The 24,854-nt window shown below is 39.1% G+C and overlaps 1 protein-coding gene across 2 annotated transcripts in view; it reads right to left on the reverse strand.

Annotated features, from left to right (window-relative positions):
• Positions 1-24,854, reverse strand: part of TDRD9 (tudor domain containing 9) — a 92,654-nt gene that overhangs the window by 9,449 nt on the left and 58,351 nt on the right. For both annotated transcript variants that reach the window (XM_075150958.1, XM_075150957.1), the window contains exons 21-28: positions 13,296-13,412; positions 12,210-12,317; positions 8,960-9,060; positions 8,042-8,215; positions 5,828-5,939; positions 4,261-4,473; positions 2,436-2,525; positions 216-476 (exon numbers count right to left, since the gene is read on the reverse strand). In XM_075150958.1, the coding sequence (XP_075007059.1) occupies positions 216-476; positions 2,436-2,525; positions 4,261-4,473; positions 5,828-5,939; positions 8,042-8,215; positions 8,960-9,060; positions 12,210-12,317; positions 13,296-13,412 (1,176 nt within the window). The remainder of the gene's footprint in view (positions 1-215; positions 477-2,435; positions 2,526-4,260; positions 4,474-5,827; positions 5,940-8,041; positions 8,216-8,959; positions 9,061-12,209; positions 12,318-13,295; positions 13,413-24,854) is intronic.

A 24,854-nucleotide genomic window follows, 5' to 3' on the forward strand; every position in this document is an offset into this window, starting at 1 on the left:
TCTTTCAAAAGGTGTCTCAAAGCAGCAATGCTTTTTGCCAACAGCTCAATATGAATTATGCACACACATAAAAATATATTGTCCCATTCAAGTATTAATCTTGCCTAATCCTATGGCATTAGTCAAGACTTCAGCTCAACTTCTCAGGACTTCAGACAGCCTGAGCTGAAATAAATTAGTATAAGAAAAGTTGCAGCAGCTTACTCAATACATACTTGTGATTCGTATGATTCTTCTGCCAGTTCAGCATAACATTCTTCAATAAGCACATCCCGAATATTCACAAGCTCTTTGCACTTTGAGTAACGGAAAACATCCACACGCAGAACACTATGCACAAGTGAATACACCTTCACCAGAAGAGTATAGCCATTTACTAGTGAGGCAAATCTCTGGCTAGCACTGTAACTCCACCGTTCCCCACATACAAGAGATTTTGCAGATGGACGCATCTTGCATATCTTGAATTCTAAAGCCTAGAGCAAAAACATTGAAAACAATGCTTGCCTGAGTAGAGAATCAGCATGAAAATCTTTCATTTTCTCAACAAACTGTTTGAATTAACAACTATAAATGACTTCATAATTCTTGCAGTGACTTATGTAAATTTCTAGGACTGCTGTAAAGCTACTGGCATTAATTCCTATTCTGTCATTGCCAACACAGCTACACATTATGTCTCATATCACTTCAATATTGTACATAGTTGCTAATGAATTGGAGCAAACGGAGCATAAATATAAGATAATTCAGTATTAATTCACCACCCACATTAAAATCTTAGGAATGTAGAGATGTCTACTCTGGAAAAAACTTACAATCCGCAGTTCTTTCCAACTAAGGTAACAGAAAACTTGGCAAGACCACTGCAGCTATTCTGTCCCTGACAGGCAAGAGTAATTAAGTTCTCATTTAACCCCTTTCCACAATCACTGTAATTATGTCTTTGAATGAATTTACAACAGAAATCCTGTTTTTTTTTCCTAGCCAGTGATTAAAACTGGTCATTAAAAGATTAGGCCTGAAGCAGAAATACATTTCCCTTTAATACATCTGAAGAAAACACAAAAAAGGACGCTTCTTGCCAAAATTAATTCTACTTATTTTTTTAAATCAATTATAAAAGAAAACCAAACAAAATTAATCCTGTCAAGATCTAATACTAAGAAGAGATAATTCAAATAAAACCACACTTCTGCTGGTTCATTTCTCATTTTCATCATTAAACACTTCAGAAAATAAAGTTAGTATGATACACCTGTTTCAACTAGCTTAAAAATATCTGAATGAGGACTGAAAAGCTGAATTACACTTGAAGTCTCTAGTTATTTTATTTGTAAGTGTAGCTCAAGAAAAATTATTTTTCTGAAAAACTAGCTATAAAGTCCCTCAGATTTGTGTTACAGATCACTATTTAAACGTCAAGAGAGTTCTGTCTGAAAAGATCCAAGTAAAGCCAGTAGTTCAAATAGCAAAGCAGCACAAAGCAAAAACAGACTTCTGGCTTTGCAAAATTTAAATCAGGTACCTCTTATGTGTTTGTCCTGTAACTAATAGTGTAGCAGAGCAGGAGCTTTGACAGAGCAAAAATACTCTGCACAGTAACTGTACGCCAGACACTCGTCAATGCAGACTTGTGCCATGCAGACAAGACGAGATACTATGCTGCCATTTATCTGTAGTAGGAGCAGCTAGGTTTAAGCAGAGAACAATAGATTAAACTAGTCATTGATAGTTTCTCCTTTCTGGGCTGTTTTCTAGGCTGTATAAACCTCTGTCATTTGCTCAGAGGTTCTTTAGACTAAAGCAAAGCTGACCTACTGCTCAGCCTGTTACTCCTGAGCTTTGCATATAAGCAGGCAATAGAGGAACCAGAACAACGTTCTCCTTCTAGAGAGAAGTTCTACTTCTCATAGAACTGATGGACAGCAAAGAAACTGATAACCAAAAGCACCAAGCAGCAAAAGGCAGCTGTTAGCGCAATTCCCCTCTCCTTCCACTGTTCCTGTGATTACAGGTGGGAGATAGATCCCTCTATGTTGTCCCCACAAAAACAGGACTAGTTCATACATTCAGTTAAAAAAAATTAATACAAACAATGTTTTTTACATCCAAGTCAGGCAGCAAGTTGAGGCTCTTTTTTTTTTTTTTTCCCCTCTAGCAAGTGCCCCTGAAAACAAAAGGCTGGATAACATTTCTGTACAATTAAATACAATGCAATTCAGTTACACACAAGAATTACTGTTCTGTGGATACACACCTGTGGAAAACATTTATCCACCTGTTAATGAAGGTGATTAGTAGGTACTCCCATTAGCAAACTACATGTTACTTCATTATTATTCTGAAAAGCATTATGATTTGAAGTACACTTCTGTTTGCCAGACCAGACATGAAAATATCTATTAAGCAGCAGTAAATAGCATCACCCCTACCTGGAAAGGAAGCTCTCGAAGACAGCTTGGAATGTCTTTTAATTTCTTTAAAGGCACTTTTGATCTATTGCCATAATCCACAAAAAACACCTAGAAAAAGAATCAAGAGCATCTGCAAAGATTCCACGACATTAAAAGTGCTACTTTTAGTGGCAAGGAAAGCAACAACCTAAGTTTAATAATTACAGTACAACACAATCTTATCAAGTGAAATGGAAGCAAATTCAGAGTCTGGAAAACATGCAAATGAAGTCATGTCAAAAATAATAGGTCAAATTTTATCGTTCTATTATTTGATCCCTTGGTTTAAACATCCACTGGTAATGCAAATAATCTGCTAAATCTAGAAAAAGCAAATTTCTCTGAAAGGCTCTAATTCTCTCCCTGCAATTAAATCTGTATAACCTTACTTCTTAATACTGAGTGATACTACCTAATAACTGCTTTTAGATAAGCAAACGCTAATACAGATTGGGTGACTGTTTACAAATGCAAAAGAGAAAGTGATGAGATTAGCACTAGTTTTCCAGGACTTTAAACAGATGACAATGTTCAGTATTAACTCTATAGTGGTGACACCCAGCTATGTTAAGAAACCAAGAAATTCAAAGGAGGAATGGGCTGTGCAAAGGCCAATCTTACAAAAATAAAAAAATCTGTCCTTAACTGCTGAAAAGAAAAGTTATTAGCCTGAAAAATAATACTGATCTTGAACTGTGGCACTAATTTCCATTACTGATCTTGGCACAAAAAGCCAAAATGTTCTGATGAATTTGCTGATGATACAGAACTCAGCAAGATAAACACTGATAGAAAAAAAGATCACACTGAATGGACCTGAGAACTCAACAGGAAGAGGGAGAACCAAATGGTATGAAGTAAAAGATCATATCCTTTGGAATTTTTAACGATTTCTGCTATAAAAGCTCCATTGTTATTTATAAATTCTAATTAGTTGGAAATTACCAAGGAGACAGAACTGAGTATAAGACGACAAGAGGTGGCCCATGCAAAAAAGCTATGAAAAGGCAGATGTGGCATGTGCCACATGAAATATTTTTGAATGCAGAGGAAAAACACTGTGTTGGAAGAGGAATACTAGCATCATTGCATAAGCAAAGGCAGAACTGTAAGTAAAGAAGCATGCATAATTCTGCTTCAGAAAACTGAGGTCAAAACAAAATAGAGGAGTGAAATGGAGACCAGGTGAATAGAGAGTCAATGTAGTATGTGAGATAAGAAAGAGTGCAGGCTTGCTTCAATGAGCAAAACAAGTCCAGAAAGAAAGACAGGCAAGAAACTGGAGGGGAGGGGAAAGAGGAGAAAAAGAAGAAAACGTATGCAAACCAGGGCAAGAAACACTGGCAGAAGAACAAGCTTAGACAAATTGCCCATGAATGACTGAAAACTGCCAATACAGTGGGGGCAAGAAACTTACTTTTCTTGAAGAGGAAGTGATAGGGCTGCTGCCAGCAATGCAGCACTGGACTCCGGTCTAGGTATTCCTTACCATGTTTTCAAAGTTACTGGAGGATTTAGTCTTTATTTTGCTTCACTCTGCTTCAGCACACAAGCCACTTTACTGTATCAACAACAGCCTCTCAATTTAATACTAAAGTATTCCTGTGTTCTGGGAAAAAACCTCATTAATCTATTCTGGCAACATTCTATTAAGGTTTTATTTTAGTTATAGTTCTACAGATTTCTTTACTGGAATATTTATAATTATCATGAACAGCGCTTTGTAAAAAAAAAAAGCATAGCTCCAAGATTGTTAACCCAATTACATCCTACCAATTCAATATGACATAACATATTACTGTACCTCAGCAAAATCTCCACAAACATGGAGAATACGAGCTCTATAGTATCCTCTGTTTTCCAGATGAGTGAATGGTGCCAGACAAACCAACTCTGGATGTGGAGACACTGGCAAATCCATCAGATTCTGGTAGTTAATTTCAGCTGTTAGAGCCTGGAGTACAGTCCTATTTTTTTCATCTATCCTGTAACCCCAGAAGTGTCCAACTTCTACTATCTGAATATATAAAAATTAGACAATATCAGATTTCGTATTATTTTATTCTTCTACATCAAACACAAAACACATCTGAGCAAAATACGTGAAAGCACTCCTACTCCCGACACACACACAGAAATGTTCTCATACTGCAATAATGCAGTGAAGCATTTCTCTCATAATTAGATTATATTATTTTGAAATGTTTATTTGCTGTGCAACTGCAATATACTTTTCATCTAAATAGACCCTGATATAAGCATTACTGAAATACAAAAAATTAAGAAAAGACTGTTTCCATTTTTCTAAACAGTTGATTAGATAGATACATACAAATATGGTGCACTTTTCTTAGTAGTGAAAGAATACCAGTTAGCTACATCTATCAGCAAATTGGCATTGTTACTGTTGTGATTAGCCATCCTTTAGGAAACTGAAAAGAACACACCACTATTTAAATCAAATTGAATAAAATAAGTAATCTTTTCCAATGGCTTACTGAACGCACGTACCATTTCTGATCTTATATTGAACGCTCGTGATAAAAACAACTTTTTATTTACAATACATACTATCATTAAAGCTCATGTATTAAACAGAAGTAGCATAGACAGCTAAGTGATTGGAATGTGTCTGATCAAATCCATGAACATTTTTGATCCAAGAGGCTTAGCTGAAGAAAATGCAGAAAATATTCTTTTCTGCCCTTGCAAAACATGTCACTACTATCAAGAGCTGTTTTAATACTTCAGCCTATAATTTCCACTAGCTCAGTGGTTTGGATTTTTTTTTATTATTATTTTTATGTCAGCAGCATATATATTGCTTGCTATTACTCAATTTCTTGAGACGATGATAGTTAACACAAGGTTTAAAAATTCTCAGCTTCAGAATTCAGAAATATTTATATATACATATGATTTTCCTCTAACACACTATCTTTTATGCATGCAGTATTCTTCCGAATGAGCATGCAGTACCGTTAATTCATTTCATTTCTCACATCTACAGTTTCTGAAGAAAACTGCCAGTTAATAACAACAAGGTAAACGGCCCAAATACCTACGATTCTCATTTCTATAAGCGTACACAAATATTTTACCTCTCCCATTAATCTTCTTTACATTTATGCCTACTTCCAGCTAACGTTTACTGCCAGCAAATCCCACAAATTTTGTCAAGTGCAAATAATGTGAGTACTGTTTAACAAAGAACTACTAAAAATTAGACCAAGAATATTCTCCATACTTCTTACGGATACCTCTGCTAAAAACATTATTAGTACCCATTCTTTTCATTTAAGCTCGTCAGATATTCATCTCTAGGTACCGATTATTAGATATGACCTACTTCAGATGTAGAACATTCCTACCTCTGTTATCTTGATGGACAGAAGATGATTTGGGATCATCTTTGACTGTTGTAAAGTACCAAATGAGATTTCCACAGGCTCCACTGTCTGCTTCTGACAGTCCACATTTACTCTAAAAAGTTTATGGAATAAAGATGCTAAATACTTCACTCACAAGTGAAAACGGAAGAGTTCAATTTTTTTGCTTTCACTTGCTTCCCCAGGTGTCCCTAGGGCACATTTATGTACTTAATGACTTCTACTTAGAAATGTATTAATTCAGTTAGAACGTAAAATGACCACGCAGAACCAAATACTACAGAGAAACTCTGAATTCCATTATGACCAAACACAGGAAGATACATACCAAGATGCAACTATGCCATCAATTTATTAGAAATCCAAAGAATTAAGGTTAAATAGTGAGGCTTTTTGCTATGGCATGCCTTCTGAGCTTACTATTTAAAAATAAATCGAGTACACTACAGCACAAAGATAAATTCAGCATTTTTTTTTTTTAACGTACAATATTCCTTTTACTTGACAAAAGTTAAGAATTCTAAAATTAGTCTTTCAGCCTAGGAGGCTTCTTTCCTGAGTCCCTCAAGAATTAATTTTCACAAAGATTTTAAGTGCTGTTTTGGACACAGTGCTAAAATGTTTTATTAAAAACTAAGTACAATCAACTAGAAGTGAAGCATTCACCTGCACTCTAACCTTTCCAGTTCATTCCTGTCCTCCTGTTTTAGATTTCTTATTTTAAAATATTAAAATGGCTGCAGACCAATCAGGAGCTAGGCAGATTACCATTTTAGCAAGTTGCTTGTGTGACCTGAAGCTGAGAATCACAGACAGCATATAATAACAATGAAACCCACATGCCAGATTTTTCTAGCAAAAGCACGTGTGGACCAAAGAGATTCACTACATTGCATTCCTCATTGGTATTTTCTATTATGCCTCCCCACCTTATGTTGTTGCATTTTCCCCCAATTCCTGTTGTTATACTCCTCCTCCCTCCCTTTCTTTTATGTCCCCAAACGGCACTCCTTATTTATTTTGGTTCTAGCAATCCCCACATTGTCTCTAGCATGAACAGAAATTAATGTGTACATCCATATTTCCATATGCCAAAGGCAAATGCATTAGAACCTTAAAAAAAAGACAGTGTATTATTTGGAGTTCTCTTGAACAGTAAAACACGTTTAACTATAAAGAAATATTTAAGACAATGATGTTATTTCTAGTCCTTCAAAAACATTCTGCTTATCCAAAGTTTACACATCTTGTCTTTTGAACATAACATGTCTTCCTTGGTGACACTTCCAAGGACCTGGACAAGCTCGAGAAGTGGGCCCATGTGAACCTCATGAGGTTCAACAAGGCCAAGTGCAAGGTCCTGCACCTGCGTCAAGGCAACCCCCAGTATCCATACAGGCTGGGGGATGAAGGGATTGAGAGCAGCCCTGCCGAGAAGGACTTGGGGGTACTGGTGGACAAAAAGCTGGACATGAGCCAGCAATGTGCGCTCGCAGCCCAGAAGGCCAACCGTATCCGGGGCTGCATCAAAAGCAGCGTGGCCAGCAGGTCGAGGGAGGGGATTCTGCCCCTCTGCTCTGCCCTGGTGAGATCCCACCTGCAGTGCTGCGTCCAGCTCTGGAGCCCTCAGCACAGGAAAGACATGGACCTGTTGGAGCGGGTCCAGAGGAGGGCCACAACAATGATCAGGGGGGTGGAATGCTTCTCCTGTGAAGAAAGGCTGGGAGAGTTGGGGTTGTTCAGCCTGGAGAAGAGAAGGCTTCGGGAAGACCTTATTGCGGCCTATCAGTACTTAAAGGGGGCCTACAGGAAAGATGGTGGCAAACTTTTTAGCAGGGCCTGTTGCGACAGGACAAGGGGGAATGGTTTTAAACTAAAAGAGGGTAGATTTAGACTAGCTATAAGGAACAAATTTTTTACAATGAGGGTGGTGAAACACTGGCACAGGTTGCCCCGAGAGGTGGTAGATGCCCCATCCCTGGAAACATTCAAGGTCACGTTGGACAGGGCTCTGAGCCGCCTGATCTAGCTGAAGATGTCCCTGCCCACGGCAGGAAGGTTGGACTAGACGACCTTTAGAGGTCCGTTTCCAACCCAAACTATTATATGATTCTATGAAATTCCCACTGAATACAACAAACCTCATTTCAACCTTATACTGCAAAGAAACCCATTTTCCACATGCAATACAATTACCTTAGAGATTCCACACTTGCAGCTGTCACACCTTGCAATTGCCTTTCGATATCATCTGGATAATGAACGTTCAGCTCAAGAGGAATTTTCAGCTGTGACATCTTGACTGACAGGTACACTGCAGGAAGAATCTTAAAGCCCTCCATTGGGTTACGGGAGAACTCCACAAACGCCCTGTTCAAAAAAAAAAAAACCCACCAAATAAAATCACAATAAATACTTGATGAGGAATCAAAACGCAACAAAAAAACCCACAAAAGCCATCATTTCTTCTCCCTGTCTTTATCTTAGCAGGCCAGCAAACAATAAAAAGCAGGCTCCTCACAGGCTTTGCCTACTGCTCTTATGCACCTTAAAACTTTAATTATCATGATGGTTGTAAGAAAACTTTCTAACATTCTCACAAGCACATACCAAATTTACTGAGTATATTTAATACAAATAGAAAGGATGTGAAAATATATGTGAATAAGAAAAGAATTAAGGGCTACATGAATTCAACTTTGGGCAGTTGTAGTCCAAAGTTAGCCAGAAGATTAGCTAAAACAGCCGGTCACATGCATTTTGTGCAAGGCCATCTGACTGTACAAATGAGCTAAATTCAGTATACAAGCTAGAAATAAATACAGACAGATTGGCTGCAGCTAAGGTCCACTGACAGACAACAGAAGAGACAAAACAGAAGGCAGTCTCTAACTCAGGTAGTTTATCTAATGTTATTCTAACCAATGTGTATCAAACTTCAAAACCACCTTTCTTACTCTAGCCAATACATTAAAAATAAATTACTGATTCCAAAGAGATGAGAAGAAATAAACTCATTTTGTCAGTGCACCTCTGACAAAGAAAGAAATTGATTACTAGATCCATAACTGAGAACATGAGAAAGGCAGGATAATTGAAGTATTTTATACTTACTTTGATCCATCATAGGCAATAGATTTTACCTGCCCACACTGTCTAAACAGTGACTGCAACTGTTTATGGTATAGATATCCATAGGGAGGAATATTCTTTAGCTGTTAAGAAAAAGAAGTTAAATTTGAATACGTTCAATTATTTTAATGCACTATTAAGTTCACTTAAATAGTTAGCTTCCCTCCTTCACTTGAGCTGCAATAGTGATATACAATCTAAACCCCAAATTACAAAAATGTCATATATTAAATTCAAAAATCTCAAAAGACAATAAAATCAGAGTTTTGCCGCTAATGCTGCCCTACTATCTCAAACCAGTAGATAAATGTTTTCTAACTATAAATGAAGCAGCTTAATTTGTAATTACATATATTTCTTTGACAATTTTTCCTAGAAGTTGTCTAGTATTCTTCTTTTTGCTTGTAACAGAAAAGCAATGGATTGCTATGCTTTCTTGTCCACCATTGGGAGCTACATCCCAGGCAGTGCACATAGCCTGGGAAACAGGAGGAGCTACATCCCTGCATGCCCTGGCATGACTGCCACATATTGAATTACTGAGGTACGGTGGGACAGGTTGCACAGCTGGAGAGCACTTACAGATGGATACATGCTGCTTAGGAACGACAGACGAAGAGCAACCTCCTGGTCTTCCCTGCACGCAGGAGTAGCTCAAATGTAAGGTGCTCTTATGTGGAGGCAAACAATGGGACAACGCAGCTCTTGTGGGTCAGGATAAGAGAAGAGGTCAATAAGGGTAACATCGAGGTGGGAATTTATAACAGAGCATCAGTCAGGATGAAGCAGGCAATCTTTAGGCAACTTGCAGAGGTCTCCAGATCACAGACCCTGCATCTTAGAGGGAGACAATAAGGTCCCTGATAACCTGTTAGAAGGGCAGGACACAAGCTCTTAGATTTGTGAAGGGTATTGAAAGTAACTTCTTAACACAGGTCATGAGCCAAACAGGGCTCTTCTGGATCCACTATTAGCAAACGGTGTATCGCTTCCCTAACAAGTTCTAATCAACAGCAGCCTGGGCCAGAGCAACCAGGGAAGAGGGGAACTCAAGATCCTGAGGAGAATGAGGAAGACAAGCAGCAGAATACACATCCTGAAGTCTAGGACAGCACAGTTTGGTTTACTGAGGGAACTGGTAGGTGGGATCCCATGGGAAGTTGCAGAATCTCCATCCTCAGAGCTTTTTCAAAACTCAAGTGGATGAAGGCCTAAGCATCATGGTCTCAATTCACTGTTAATCCTGCTTTGACCTTATCACCAGACTACATAATTTCATGAGGTCTCTTCCAAATTGAATTATTAAACTATTTTGTTATTCTTCTTGGGTTTTAATCCTGAAACCACTACAAATTGCTAAGTTACTGGAGTTGCAACATCTTTTCAAAGGCATTCTGTTGAGAACAACATTCTAGTTAAGCATATTGTATCGCATAATGTGAAGTATAGTGGATTCTATAGATCTTATATATTTAAGTATAACGGATTATGACTTTACCATGTATGACCAAGGCAACAAGAGAGATAGTCATGCATTTCACAAATTCTGGAGCTGAACTAGCTTGAAAACTAACTCTACAAAGCAATAGAATAGCTTTCTCCTACTTTAACACCTGTCTCACCCAGGAGGCAGACAAGATCCAACACAGGAAAAGGGCACGTGCAGCCAAAAGCAAAGCAAGACTCCAGCAGCACTAATTTACATCAGTTTAAGACTGTAGTTTCACAACTATTCATATGCCACTGTAGCCAGATAGCCACTTCTCTACCTTTTTCTTACTCAATCATCTCTCATAGATTTTGCTTTAATACAGAATCACAGAACTCCTGACTAGCAAGTTCAAACTTCTGGACTTTTGAACTATTTTTCAGAGGCTATACAACTGTCTATTCTTCTCTTTTGTTGTTACAATCTTAGACAGGAAAGAATAGATTATTTTTAGAAAATCTTCATATGCCTTGAAGTTATAGTACTAAGATGAGCTGCTGGTCAAAAACATGGTCTAGGTCACACTGCAAAAACTGCCTCAAGGCAAGATGATTTAGAAAGACCAGAGAGTGGGAGGAATAATTGCCTTTTATATCTTTGGCCCACACCATTAGGAGCATCATATGCCTACAAGAATCTCTCAGATTGAGAGCTTGAGGAACGTGCAGCACTTGTGCCCAGGAAGATCATTTACACTGAGGAAGACACAGCAGCTACTTCTTCCTTCTTCAAGATAACAAGCAGTTGATATATGAGCAGATCAAGAGTTACATAAATTAAAAGTAAAGAGCCCCTTAGCTCTAACAGTTTAATCTTAATCAATGTTGCTGTGGCAAGACTAATCTTGTCTTTATTCCACCAGATTAAGCCTAGTCTGTTAGAGAGGACTTTTTTCTTATTTTTTTGCTTCAATATCCCGAAATAATATGTTAAAAACTTCAAAAACATACATAAATGTGTTTGTGCACACATATTGCCATGCCAGCATCTCCTTCAGTATAGAACTAGCCTCTCTTCTTGGGTAAGCAGTAAAACATGAAAAAATTCCTTGTCAGTAAGCTTTTATGAGTTTCTCTCCTACCTTTTCACCTAACTATTTTCTCTTGTGCCAATACAAGCGTATTCTTTGAGGCTCACTGGTTTGTATTCTTTCAGCACAGGTCACGGTTATTTTACAGTGTTATACCTAGTTCAGATACACCAAACATTTTCCTAGTTTAGATTAGGTACTATTTTGCAAAATCAACACAGCCATTTCAAACTTGCACTAATTCAATCAGATAAACAATATTTCTAAAAGAAGAAGATAAAAAGAAAGCAGAGAGCAACACCTGAGTAACCTTAAAGCAACAGCAAGTGTGCCATGCACTATCAAGTAGGGGATTACATTAAAGTTGCAACAACACATTTCATAAATAATCACTAAAAAGTACCCTTGATAGTCCGGTTCTGTATTTCAAATCTTTTATTAGTTTTATGGAAGTTGTCTGCCTGTGCAAGACTAGCAATCAAATGCATAGAAGCAGTCCTCAGTAGGAATTCTTCTAAAATTGCCCACCCACACAGTGTTTATTATATTGGAAGAAAGGGAGATGGGAGAGAAGACAACTTACCGAGTGAGGATCAGAGTAGATAATTATTTCTGTCCTTGCCCAAGACAGAACAACACTTGAAAATACCACCCAAACACTACGTATTTTTATTACTTGATTCTTTATTAAGTCATTCGCCTTCTTAACATACCATTACAGTGGTTTTTGGATCTTTGCCAGCAAGGTTTCTCACAGCAATTTCTTCATCACATTTTCCAAAAGTAAAGTAGTTTGGATAGAAAGCACCAGCTATTACAACCTGAAATCAAGAGAATATTTTGTAAAACACAGCAGATTATATTCAGTTTCTTGAGAAGAGATACACTAGCAACATAAAGAGATACTAACATATCTTCAGACGAAGATTTTTTCCTGTCTCTTTCCAGCAATTACTGTCATTTCCGACTAAACATTAACTCATGCAAATCCTTAAAAACATACTTTCATGAAAAGAGTTCAACTTCTGGAAAAATTTAACAACGTTTTAGTATTTTTGTATGCAGATTTGCTCTACGAAAAGTATAATTGTTAGCCCTGCGATCAAGAAGAGCCTCAATTTTAAATAAATTCAAATAAAATAGCTACATGAAACTTGTTCAGTTTTCATGTTACATCTTAAAGTATTAATAATTCAGCTCTGAAAAGTTCACTGCTTACACAGTTAAACCAATTGCCACTGAAACAATAAATACGTCTGTGAAAATAAAATCACTACTAATCAGTCCAAATAAGACAAGAAATTTAATTGGAAATTCGACAAAATTACAATAGCTGAAAGACATCTAATTTTTTTTCCCCCGCAATAACTAACCAAGCCAGTGGTGGTCCAAATAGAGCACTCAAAATAAGCGAAAACATCATTTTCAAAACTGTTAGTTCATAGCCTTCCAACACAAACCATACTTCTTTAGAGTATTTTTATGACTTTAACAAAGATTAGTCTAGATACGCAGTTTAATTCACCTCAGTATAACTTGGTTTTATTTTGATAAACTATCAGAAGTGAAGGGACAGCCAGAGGACCAACTTAGTGTGAGTTCTGAGCCATTAAAAGTAACATTACTTGTCCTTCTAAGTTGTCAAAAAGAATTACTTCTTTTTTTCACCTGCAATCTCAAAATCTACAGAGAATTCTCAAACACGGGTGTAATACTAGTTCATCAGTACTACTATATAAAAATCCAGTTATAAATTTTGTAAATAATGGCTCTCCCCTGAAGAGTCAAGAAAGCATTACCTGCAAAATGAAGAGTTGTTTGTATGCACATTCCTCATCCATAGCAGATGGTTGAGCATTAACACACATGTTAAATGCTCTGACTCGCTTTTTCAAGTTGTGAAATAACTCTGCCACCTGAAATTTGAACTCTAAGTTACATATTAAACAGATCAAAACCATCCACAAATTAAAATAAAATCTGTTAGTAAAGGTCTAAATAAGTGGGCAAACTCCCTTTCCTTTTTAGATGACACTAGCATGCATTTCACCTAATATACTGCTTAACATCTTAGCGGGCCCGTGTGAACCTCATGAGGTTCAACAAGGCCAAGTGCAAAGTCCTGCACCTGCGTCAAGGCAACCCCCAGTATCCATACAGGCTGGGGGATGAAGGGATTGAGAGCAGCCCTGCCGAGAAGGACTTGGGGGTACTGGTGGACAAAAAGCTGGACATGAGCCAGCAATGTGCGCTCGCAGCCCAGAAGGCCAACCGTATCCGGGGCTGCATCAAAAGCAGCGTGGCCAGCAGGTCGAGGGAGGGGATTCTGCCCCTCTGCTCTGCCCTGGTGAGATCCCACCTGCAGTGCTGCGTCCAGCTCTGGAGCCCTCAGCACAGGAAAGACATGGACCTGTTGGAGCGGGTCCAGAGGAGGGCCACAACAATGATCAGGGGGGTGGAATGCTTCTCCTGTGAAGAAAGGCTGGGAGAGTTGGGGTTGTTCAGCCTGGAGAAGAGAAGGCTTCGGGAAGACCTTATTGCGGCCTATCAGTACTTAACGGGGGCTTATAAGAAAGATGGTGGCAAACTTTTTAGCAGGGCCTGTTGCGACAGGACAAGGGGGAATGGTTTTAAACTAAGAGGGTAGATTTAGACTAGCTATAAGGAACAAATTTTTTACAATGAGGGTGGTGAAACACTGGCACAGGTTGCCCCGAGAGGTGGTAGATGCCCCATCCCTGGAAACATTCAAGGTCACGTTGGACAGGGCTCTGAGCCGCCTGATCTAGCTGAAGATGTCCCTGCCCACGGCAGGAGGGTTGGACTAGATGACCTTTAAAGGTCTCTTCCACTCCAAAGTAATCTACTACCTCTACTTCAGAAAATAATTTCAGTACTGTGACAAGCAGTTTTCTTGAAATCTCTTCATAAAGCAAAATTTTGTAGTCAAAGCATATTATGCATATGTGGTATAAAGCAAAACTAGAAAAAGAACTGAAATAACCTTTTACAAGATGATATACTGTTTCTCCATTTAAATAATTTTGGGTTTGCATCTTAAAAGGTAAAAAACATGCTAACGCCAACCTGGACTTCTGCACCTAACTGTAGCAGTGACCACACATGCTGCACCCTCAGTTCAGCAGACAACCGTGATGACTTTAAGTGAGACCAAACTTATGCCCTACAGCAGAACATGCTCTGTCAAGTTTTCAATCCTAAGCATTTCTAAGAATCTTCCAGAAGCAGCCACTGGTCCTCCAACCACACAGTGAATGCCTTCATTGTCCCAACTGATTTTGGAGCAAATGCAGAAAAGTACAGTACGCTCAACTGCTTCATATCTGCATTTTCCTTTCCGCTGCTAGAGGTTTTAGGATACTAAGAGTCCTGTTATTTTCCTCATAGTGTTACCATACAGTTACCAAGCAGTGCTGCTACTTTAAATTTCTCTGTAAAGCCCCAAACCATGATTGGGTTAAATTCCAATCAAACTAATGATCAAAAGAAATCACGAGTTGCTAGGAGTAATGTTTGAAGCAAATAGTTATTATAAATTCAGGTAGAGTGTTCTGTTCATGTTTCTATAGTACAGTACAGTACAAATAAATTTAGGAACATGAGGGACTGTTGGTTTGTTAAATATTAGAAGATAATTTAGCATACTATTGTAAGAAGCAACTGATGCTTAGAAGAAACCAGTTGAAGCAAATCACCTAGGTCGGATAGAAGCCAAGAGGCCACTGAGTCTGCGCAAAGTAAAAGGGTCAGCCAACAGTGACGAAGAGGAGTCACTGGCCTTCATCTCCAAGACCCCTGACGACCACCACCAAGCAACAGTGCGCAGGCGCAAATGGGAGGAGAGCTCATTTTAATACGAAGCGAAGACTGGTCATGCATATGTATTAGTAAATGATGTAATGCTATGTATATTTATGATTTTGTTGTATAAATTTATGGTGAAAGGTGCAACAAATTGGACACGCTGTGGTGGAGCGATCCCCCGTGTCCCCAGCGCTGCTAATAAAGAATGCCTGCCTTTTAACACTACATTGGTGTTACGAGGTTCCTTCCCGATTTCGGTGACAGTTTTGGCGACCCAGATGGGACCCTGCTTGTGAATCTCGACGGATCCGTGGGATCACAGGACCTCCAGCCGGCACCGAGGGATTCTCGGGGAGAACCTCTGATCCCCGGACCGAAGAATTCAAAGCAAGTCCCCTGGAACAGGTAAAAAGGCATTCTTTTCTAAAAAGGAAAGGGGTAGAGTCCCCGCGGTCTGCTCGTAAGGCGCGGCGAAAGCTACGCAGAGTTGGGCTGAGAGGTACCTAGTAATAACGCCTGCCCATAAGTCGCGGTGAAAGCTTCGCAGGGTTGGGCTAGAGACCCGGGTAAAGGAAGGGGTAAGAGGCCCCGGAGAGGGAGCTCCACCAGGGGTTGGGGTCCCTCTGACTAGTGACTGATGATAGTGCACAATCACACTCAACTAGTCTTTGGAGGATGGGTACTTTTCCGAGCAAGAAAGCAGTCCCACAAAGAACACCCTTGGGATGTATTTTGAAGCATTGGAAAGATTTGGGGGGTGATCCTTTGACTCGGAAACAGCTAATTGAATATTGTAATAATTGGTGGCCCATGTATAAATTGGAAGATGGAGAAAAATGGCCAGAGAATGGAACATTGCAATATAATACCATCCTACAACTGATGTTATTTTGTAAGAGGGAAGGTAAATGGGATGAAATGGCATATGTTGATTTGTTTTTCGCATTGCGAAACCATCCGGAGTGGCAGAAACGATGTGGAATGCGATCATATCATTCTATGATGGTATTGAGTGATGAGGAAAGTAAGAAGGGATCAAACAAAAGTGGTAAAAAGAAAAGGATAGAAAATGGAACTGAGGGAGAAGACATTGAATTAATGATCGCTCCCCGCCGAAGGAGGGGAGGGGAAGATCAGGATTTAGAAGATGATGGACTCCCTGTTCCTCCAGCAGAAGGAGGGATAGGGGGATTCAGCCCAATTTCGGGAAGAACACGGGGAAAACAAGGAGAAGTAAGACCTACTTCCCTCCAAGCTCCTCTTCGAGAAGCAGTAGGAAATGAAGGACCGGTTTTGGTTAAAGTTCCATTTTCTATCACTGAATTGAGATCATGGAAAGAGCTTGCGGGTACTTATCGAGAGGATCCTGAAAGAGTGGCTAAAGTGATCGAAACAATAATTAGAACCCAGGATCCAGATTGGAGTGACTTACAAGTGATATTGGATGCTTTGCTTGATGATACTGATAAAGGGATGGTATTAAATGCTGCTAGGAAGCAGGTAGAAGGGGCACATGCTAGCGGGGGTTTACAGGGAACAGTGGAACAGAATTTTCCATCCGTGAATCCTGAATGGGACCCTAATCAATCAGGGCCCAGAGAAATGTTAAATAGATATCAGAGGTGGATTTTATACGGTGTGAGACATGCAATGCCCAAGGCAATGAATTGGTCAAAATTATATGATGTAAGACAAGAACCAAATGAGTCTCCCTCAGCCTTCATGGAAAGACTGAAGGTGACTGCTAGAAAATATACTAATTTAGATTTAGATAAACCAGATGAAGAAGCGCAATTGGCCTCTATATTTATGGGCCAGTCGGCCCCAGACATTAGGAAGAAACTTCAGAAATTGGAAGGTTCTGAATCTAGGAATTTGGGTAAAATGCTTGAAGTTGCATGGACTGTGTATAATAATAGAGAAAAAGAGAAAGAATTAAGACAAGCACGAAGGGATGCACGAAGGGATGGAAAATTGCTGGCTGTTCTAGCTGGAAATAATAGGAGGGGTAGAGGTAGAGGAAGAGGACGTGGAATGAATGTTGGAGATAGAGAAAGGGTAAACCTCCGATTGGCGGAAGATCAATGTGCCGCGTGCAAGGAGCATGGACACTGGAAGAAAGAATGCCCCAAAATTAGAGAATTAGATCCAACTCTTCAAGCAGTTAAATTGATGACCTTGGACGAAGATTTATGAAGGGGACCGGAGGAGTCAACCCTAGCTGAACCTCTGGTAATGTTAAGGCTAGGGGATGAAGAAATAGAATTTTTAGTAGATACAGGAGCTACCTATTCAGTACTAAATATGTGTAAGGGGGGACTTAGTAGTAAATCAGTTAATGTTGTTGGTGCGACAGGGCAAAGAGAGAACCGACCCTTTTTAGAACCATTAAAGTTTAAATTGGGAAAGCGGTGGGTAACTCATCAGTTTTTATATATGCCAGAATGCCCATTGCCCTTATTAGGGCGAGACTTGTTGAGTAAGTTAAATGCACAGATAACTTTTAGAGATGGGGAAATTAAATTGTTAGTACCGGAGTCAAAAATTATAGAGGCAAAGGCGTTTATGTTGCAGGATTTCCCCAAGGAAGGACAAATTCCAGAAGAAGTGGAAAATGCAGTAATTCCATTGGTTTGGGCGAGTGGAAAACCAGGACGATCTAAGTTGGCAGAACCGGTAAAAGTAAACCTGAAACCTGGAGCCAAGCCGGTAAGACAAAAACAATACCCCATTAAGTGGGAGGCTCGGAAAGGATTAGAAGAATTGATTACAAAATTTTTAGAATATGGGCTCTTGGTAGAATGTGAATCAGAATATAACACTCCCATATTGCCAGTAAAGAAATCTGGAGGAAGAGAATATCGATTAGTCCAAGATTTGAGAGCTATAAATCAAATAGTGCAAGACATGCATCCAGTTGTAGCTAACCCATATACTTTATTGACCTCTTTAAAAGAGGAACATAAATGGTTTACGGTATTGGATTTAAAGGATGCCTTCTTTTGCATACCCCTGGATGCAAAAAGCCAAAGCATATTTGCTTTTGAATGGGAAAGCCCTACCACAGGACGGAAGACACAATTGACATGGACTGTACTTCCACAAGGGTTTAAAAATAGCCCTACAATATTTGGAAACCAATTGGCAAAAGAATTGGAAATATGGAAGAGACAGAATCAGGGGAAAGGCACATTGTTACAGTATGTGGATGACATCTTGATAGCGGCAGAAAACAAAAAGGAGTGCCTCGAGAGTACTATTAGTTTATTGAACTTCCTGGGCCAAGGTGGATATAGAGTCTCTAAGACTAAGGCCCAAATAGGAAAAGAAACTGTGATTTACCTGGGTTTTGAAATATCCCAGGGACAAAGACAATTGGGGAATGAAAGAAAGGAAGCAATTTGTCAGACCCCTGAACCCAATAGCCCAAAGGAATTGAGAGCCTTTTTGGGAATGGTTGGATGGTGCCGACTTTGGATTGTGGACTATGGACTATATGTAAAGCCACTATACGAGGCTTTGAAAGAATCCAAAGACCGGTATTTGACCTGGACACCTGAATGCCGAAAGTCATTTAAAGAACTAAAGAAAGCATTGATGATGGCTCCTGCTTTAGGACTACCTGATGTGACTAAGCCGTTCGAGCTGTTTGTGCACGAGAGACAACATCTGGCTCTGGGAGTACTGACACAAAGACTGGGATCCTGGAAAAGACCGGTTGGGTATTTCTCCAAACAACTTGATAATGTGAGTAAAGGATGGCCGGGATGTTTGCGCGCTGTAGCAGCAACAGTGTTGTTGATCCAAGAGGCTCGAAAGCTGACTATGGGACAGAAGCTGGTGGTATATGCCCCACACATGGTGATAACTGTTCTAGAGCAAAAGGGGGGTCATTGGTTGTCCCCTAGCAGAATGCTAAAATACCAGGTTGTCCTATTGGAACAAGATGATGTGGAATTGAAAACCACACCAATTGTCAATCCAGCAATATTTCTAACAGCAGAGAATCCAGCAGGAAGTTTAGAACATGATTGTTTGCTAACCATTGAACAAGTCTATTCCAGTAGATTGGATTTGAGAGATGAACCCCTGGAACATCCTGACTTGGAACTGTTTACTGATGGAAGCAGCTTTGTCCAGGAAGGAAAGCGAATGGCCGGGTATGCTGTTGTCACCACCACCGAGGTACTGGAATCAAGGATGCTGCCTACAAATACCTCAGCACAGAAAGCAGAACTGGTTGCATTAAGGCGAGCTCTGCAAATTGCCGAGGGAAAAAGGGTAAACATTTGGACTGATTCTAAATATGCGTTTGGTGTGATCCATGCTCATGGAGCTATTTGGAAAGAGAGAGGATTGTTATCAGCTCAAGGAACATCTATAAAATACAAGGAAGAAATTCTCCAACTTCTAGAAGACGTACAGAAACCGAAAGAAGTAGCAGTAATGCATTGCAAAGCCCACCAATTTGGTCAAACAGTAGTAAACATAGGTAATCGATTGGCAGATAAAGCTGCGAAAGAGGCAGCAAAACAAGGCATCCTTGCACTAGTACCAGTAAAACACATAAAACTCCCTGATTTAAAACCAAAATATAGTAAATTGGATAACCAATTGGCAGAGCAATTAAAGGCATCCCAAAATGCCGAAGGATGGTGGGTAACACCGGAAAAACAAGTAATAGTGACCCCGCAGGTTATGATAGAACTTGCAAGAGAAAAGCATGAGCAGACACATTGGGGAATAGATGCAATGATATCTAATTTGAAAACATTTGCAGTTTGCGTGGGAATGACAGGAATAGTTAAATCAATAGTAGCTAAGTGTCTAATTTGTCATAAGAATAATCCTTTGAACCAAAAGAAGCCACCGTTAGGAGTAATAAAGCAAGGAAATTCTCCTGGAGATTATTGGCAAATTGATTTTTCTGAGTTACCCAGGCAAAATGGGTGTAGATATTTGTTAGTGTTGATTGACACATTTTCTGGATGGCCGGAGGCCTTTCCTTGCCGCACCAACAAAGCCAAAGAGGTAGTCAAAATATTATTGAAAGAAATAATACCTAGATTTGGAGTACCGATAGGAATGTCTTCTGATAGGGGACCGCATTTCGTGGCAGAAATGGTCCAGCAAATTAGCAAAATTTTAGGCATCAAGTGGGACCTACATACCCCCTGGAGACCACAGTCAAGTGGAAAAATAGAGAGAATGAATCAAACATTGAAAAGACAGATAAGTAAAATTTGCCAGGAAACATCTTTGAGGTGGCCACAGGCTTTACCGTTGGCTCTTTTAAGAATTAGAATTCAACCAAGATCAAAAGACGGTGTAAGTCCATATGAAATTTTGTATGGTAAGGCATACCAAATTCCTTTAATCCCAGGGGATATTAAGGTAACTGGGGAAACTGATTTGAAAAGATATTTGATTTCTTTAGGGAAAGTCCTTGGAGCACTCCGAAGATATGTGGTATTGACTAGATCACTTGCCTTGGATACGCCTGTACATCAGTATCAGCCAGGTGATCTTGTATATGTAAGAACCTGGAACTCTGAACCACTGCAGGAGAAGTGGAAGGGACCCTTCCAGGTACTGTTAACAACTTACACTGCAATCAAAGTAGAAGGAGTGGAGCCGTGGATACATTACACTCGAGTAAAGAAGGCCCCGTCGTGGAAAATTATTAATAGGGATCCAGAAACTGCAAAATTGACTCTAAAATGTGTCTGATTGTAAGAAAATATATGTTAATCTGGCAATTAATATTGGTGGGAACTTTATTTGGAGAAGAAGGAAATCAAATGAACAAAACAGAAATTGAAGAATCATCAGAGCAATTGATACACATTCCCAAAAGGACTCCGGAAGAAAATCTAATGATAGGATTGATAAAGGAGTTTGCTAAATTGCAAAATGTCACCCAAATAACGGCATGCCTCCCAATTCCGAGAGCAGTAGGTGAGTCGATTCCATGGGGAATTTTAACGACAAATTTGAATAAAAATGAGCTTCATTGTGAGCAACGTCCAAAACAGCAATGGCAGGAACGCATTGATTACATTCAGAAACAGTGGAAAAGTCCCGGAAGTAGGTCAGATTGTGAGAAACTTCCAGGGTCTGTTTTCACTAAAATTGGAAGATTTAATAATGTGGGATGGTGCTCATATAAGGAGCCAGTAAAGAAAAATGTTAGCCAAATAGTTATGGAATGGGATTGTAGACAAACCAACCAGACCGCTCAAGGAAAAGTTGCATGGGATTCCGTATGGTCAATGACAATTCTGTCTCAATTTCAATATATCTCTAATATATCTTGGTGTTTTACTTGGGATGGAACAGTTTTTCAAGCTCTATCAGTTATTAATGATAAAGAAGCCGCTTCCCGAGAAAAGGAAAATATAGTATCTTGGTGGAGTTGTAAAAAAATATATAATTGTAGTACAATAGACAAAACAATTCAAAATATTCCCCCTTTGGCAGCTGCATTGAAATATGGGTGTTGGTGTAGAGGTCTTAAAAATGATCTGATTCTTAATGATCCATATAAGCTTAAAAGAGATGCAGTTTTTAGTTGCAAGAAATCCACTATTCAAAGTCCAGGACATTTAGTTTGGGCAATGAGTGATGGAACCTGGACCACCCATTTATCCATGGATAAAAAGGTGAGGCAAATTACTTTAGGAATGCCAACATTATGTCCAATTTGGAAAAAGGCTCCTTTTAAAGGTGCTCTTGAAAATTTAAGATTGGTTCGTGCAAAGAGGTCACAAGTTGAGGAAGAAAGATGGAATGAACCCTCAGTAGGAGTGAAAATTGGCTGGGCCTTAGAGTCCTTGTTAGCTCCCCTATCAACGTATAGGAATAGGGCTTGGTTATATAAATTAACAGGGCAAGTAGAAAAATTAGCTAATGTGACAAGAAAAGGGTTTAAACAATTAAATTTACAACTCCAAGCCACTTCAAAAATGACTTTGCAAAATAGAATGGCTCTAGATATGCTTCTGTTAAAAGAACATGGAGTTTGTGGATATTTGAAAGATAGAATTGATCATTGTTGCATACATATCCCAAATGTTACACAAGATGTAGAACATGATTTGGATTTGTTAGGACAAATAGAAAAGAACACTCAAGAAATTCAAACAGACATGCAAGAAAATTGGTTTGACAAAATCTTTAGTGGACTGGGATGGAACCTAAGTTCCTGGGTAAAATCTTTAATTAGTACTGTATTGTGTTTGTTAATTATTTCCTTAGTAATATTGCTTATCTATTATTGCTTGAAAAGAGAGTTCACAAGGAAGGCTGCCGTTGATCGAAAAATCACTCTCGCACTAGTAGGAAATAGTGGTGACAATTACAATCTAGCAAACACGAATCCTGCCTTTGTAAATAGTTAATATTGTGGAAGTATTGAAATTAAATAAAATTTCAAGACTTCCAAAGGGGGGAAATGTTACCATACAGTTACCAAGCAGTGCTGCTACTTTAAATTTCTCTGTAAAGCCCCAAACCATGATTGGGTTAAATTCCAATCAAACTAATGATCAAAAGAAATCACGAGTTGCTAGGAGTAATGTTTGAAGCAAATAGTTATTATAAATTCAGGTAGAGTGTTCTGTTCATGTTTCTATAGTACAGTACAGTACAAATAAATTTAGGAACATGAGGGACTGTTGGTTTGTTAAATATTAGAAGATAATTTAGCATACTATTGTAAGAAGCAACTGATGCTTAGAAGAAACCAGTTGAAGCAAATCACCTAGGTCGGATAGAAGCCAAGAGGCCACTGAGTCTGCGCAAAGTAAAAGGGTCAGCCAACAGTGACGAAGAGGAGTCACTGGCCTTCATCTCCAAGACCCCTGACGACCACCACCAAGCAACAGTGCGCAGGCGCAAATGGGAGGAGAGCTCATTTTAATACGAAGCGAAGACTGGTCATGCATATGTATTAGTAAATGATGTAATGCTATGTATATTTATGATTTTGTTGTATAAATTTATGGTGAAAGGTGCAACAAATTGGACACGCTGTGGTGGAGCGATCCCCCGTGTCCCCAGCGCTGCTAATAAAGAATGCCTGCCTTTTAACACTACATTGGTGTTACGAGGTTCCTTCCCGATTTCGGTGACAATAGGACAACTACCATAATCAGAAACCAGTCTGTGTGGCTACCTCAGTTCTGCAAATCCACACAAGGAATTATAAAATTAGTATCTGAAAGTGTGGCAAATAAAAAACCTGAATCTTCTTAATAAGTGTTAATGTAGGTATCCATTCTAAACTCCTGAACTATTATGTCATGCACAACCTCTTCTTGAATTATCTGAAATTGGGCCAAGAGAACACCAACTACCCAGGAGGCTATCACATAAGACTGATCGTTCAGCTCTCCAGTTTTACACAATTTGCTTTTTTCTCATCTCTTCTTCCTTGATAGCAGATATACAAGCTAAAAAACTATTGGCATTTCTTATCCAGATGGTTGCTTACTATGAAAAGCTTTTTTTTCCCCATGCTTTTTGAACACAGGCCCTACACTGCTTATGGCAAAGGTATGACCCGCTGGAATAACAGGCAAAGCCATGCTCTGCCAACCACAGTTACTCAGTTTTACTTACTTCGCCTCTCAACATATCACATTAAGCTCGAAGCCCTTTGTGATGCAGAGTTTTCATTAATCACTGCAGTAATGTTAGCAACAAAGCCCCACAAATTTTCAAGTCCAGTCCTCATTATATAAACGGTATTTGCTTAAAATTATCCTACCTATAAAACAAGTGTTATGTAACAACAGGCAGCAATCACATCACAACTGCTGTATCTGAGGGACCTATAGAAATACCAAATAATACTGGAGGTCTCTTAAAAAATGTTAAACAGTTAACAGTTTAACACCACTTTGTTTATCCTAACAAAAGGAAAATTCCTTTTGTCTAAAAGCTAGCAGTCTGACTGTTTCCAACCCCCACTTCTGAGCTAAGATAATACTGGATGTGCCACTCCTACAGATTCCACGAAGAGCCATCTTTCCATAGTATCAGTTGTGGCAGTTAAGCTACTTAAAGAGCCCACCTCTCCCAGGGATGGGTACTTGGCCTTATTAACATACAAATGATTATCTGAAGCCCATTCTTCAGAAGAATGCATACTTGGCTTTGTTAACATTACAATGATTTTCCTCACCTTCTTCCTTTCTTCGAAACTGTATATAAATGGGGTCTCTGCAACCACTTGAGAGAAAAGAGAGGAGCAGAGGGGCGAATGCTGCCCGAATATTTGCTCACTATGATCATAGCCAATAACGCTTCTGTCTGATCTGTCTTAAATTGTACCTGGAGTCCCAATACTCTCCGACAACTTTAAATAGTACCATCTCTCCTCCCCTAAAGAAACAAAACCTAAAAATTCACTCTTTATTTAAAGAAAATATACATCTATATATATTGATAGATACATAATAATACAGTAGGCTTATCCAAGATCTTAACATTTGTAGAAAATAAGGAGAGTTAAGTCCTTCTGCTTACAA

The sequence above is a fragment of the Calonectris borealis genome, chromosome 5 (assembly GCF_964195595.1).
Source record: "Calonectris borealis chromosome 5, bCalBor7.hap1.2, whole genome shotgun sequence".
Classification (NCBI taxonomy): Eukaryota; Metazoa; Chordata; class Aves; order Procellariiformes; family Procellariidae; genus Calonectris; species Calonectris borealis.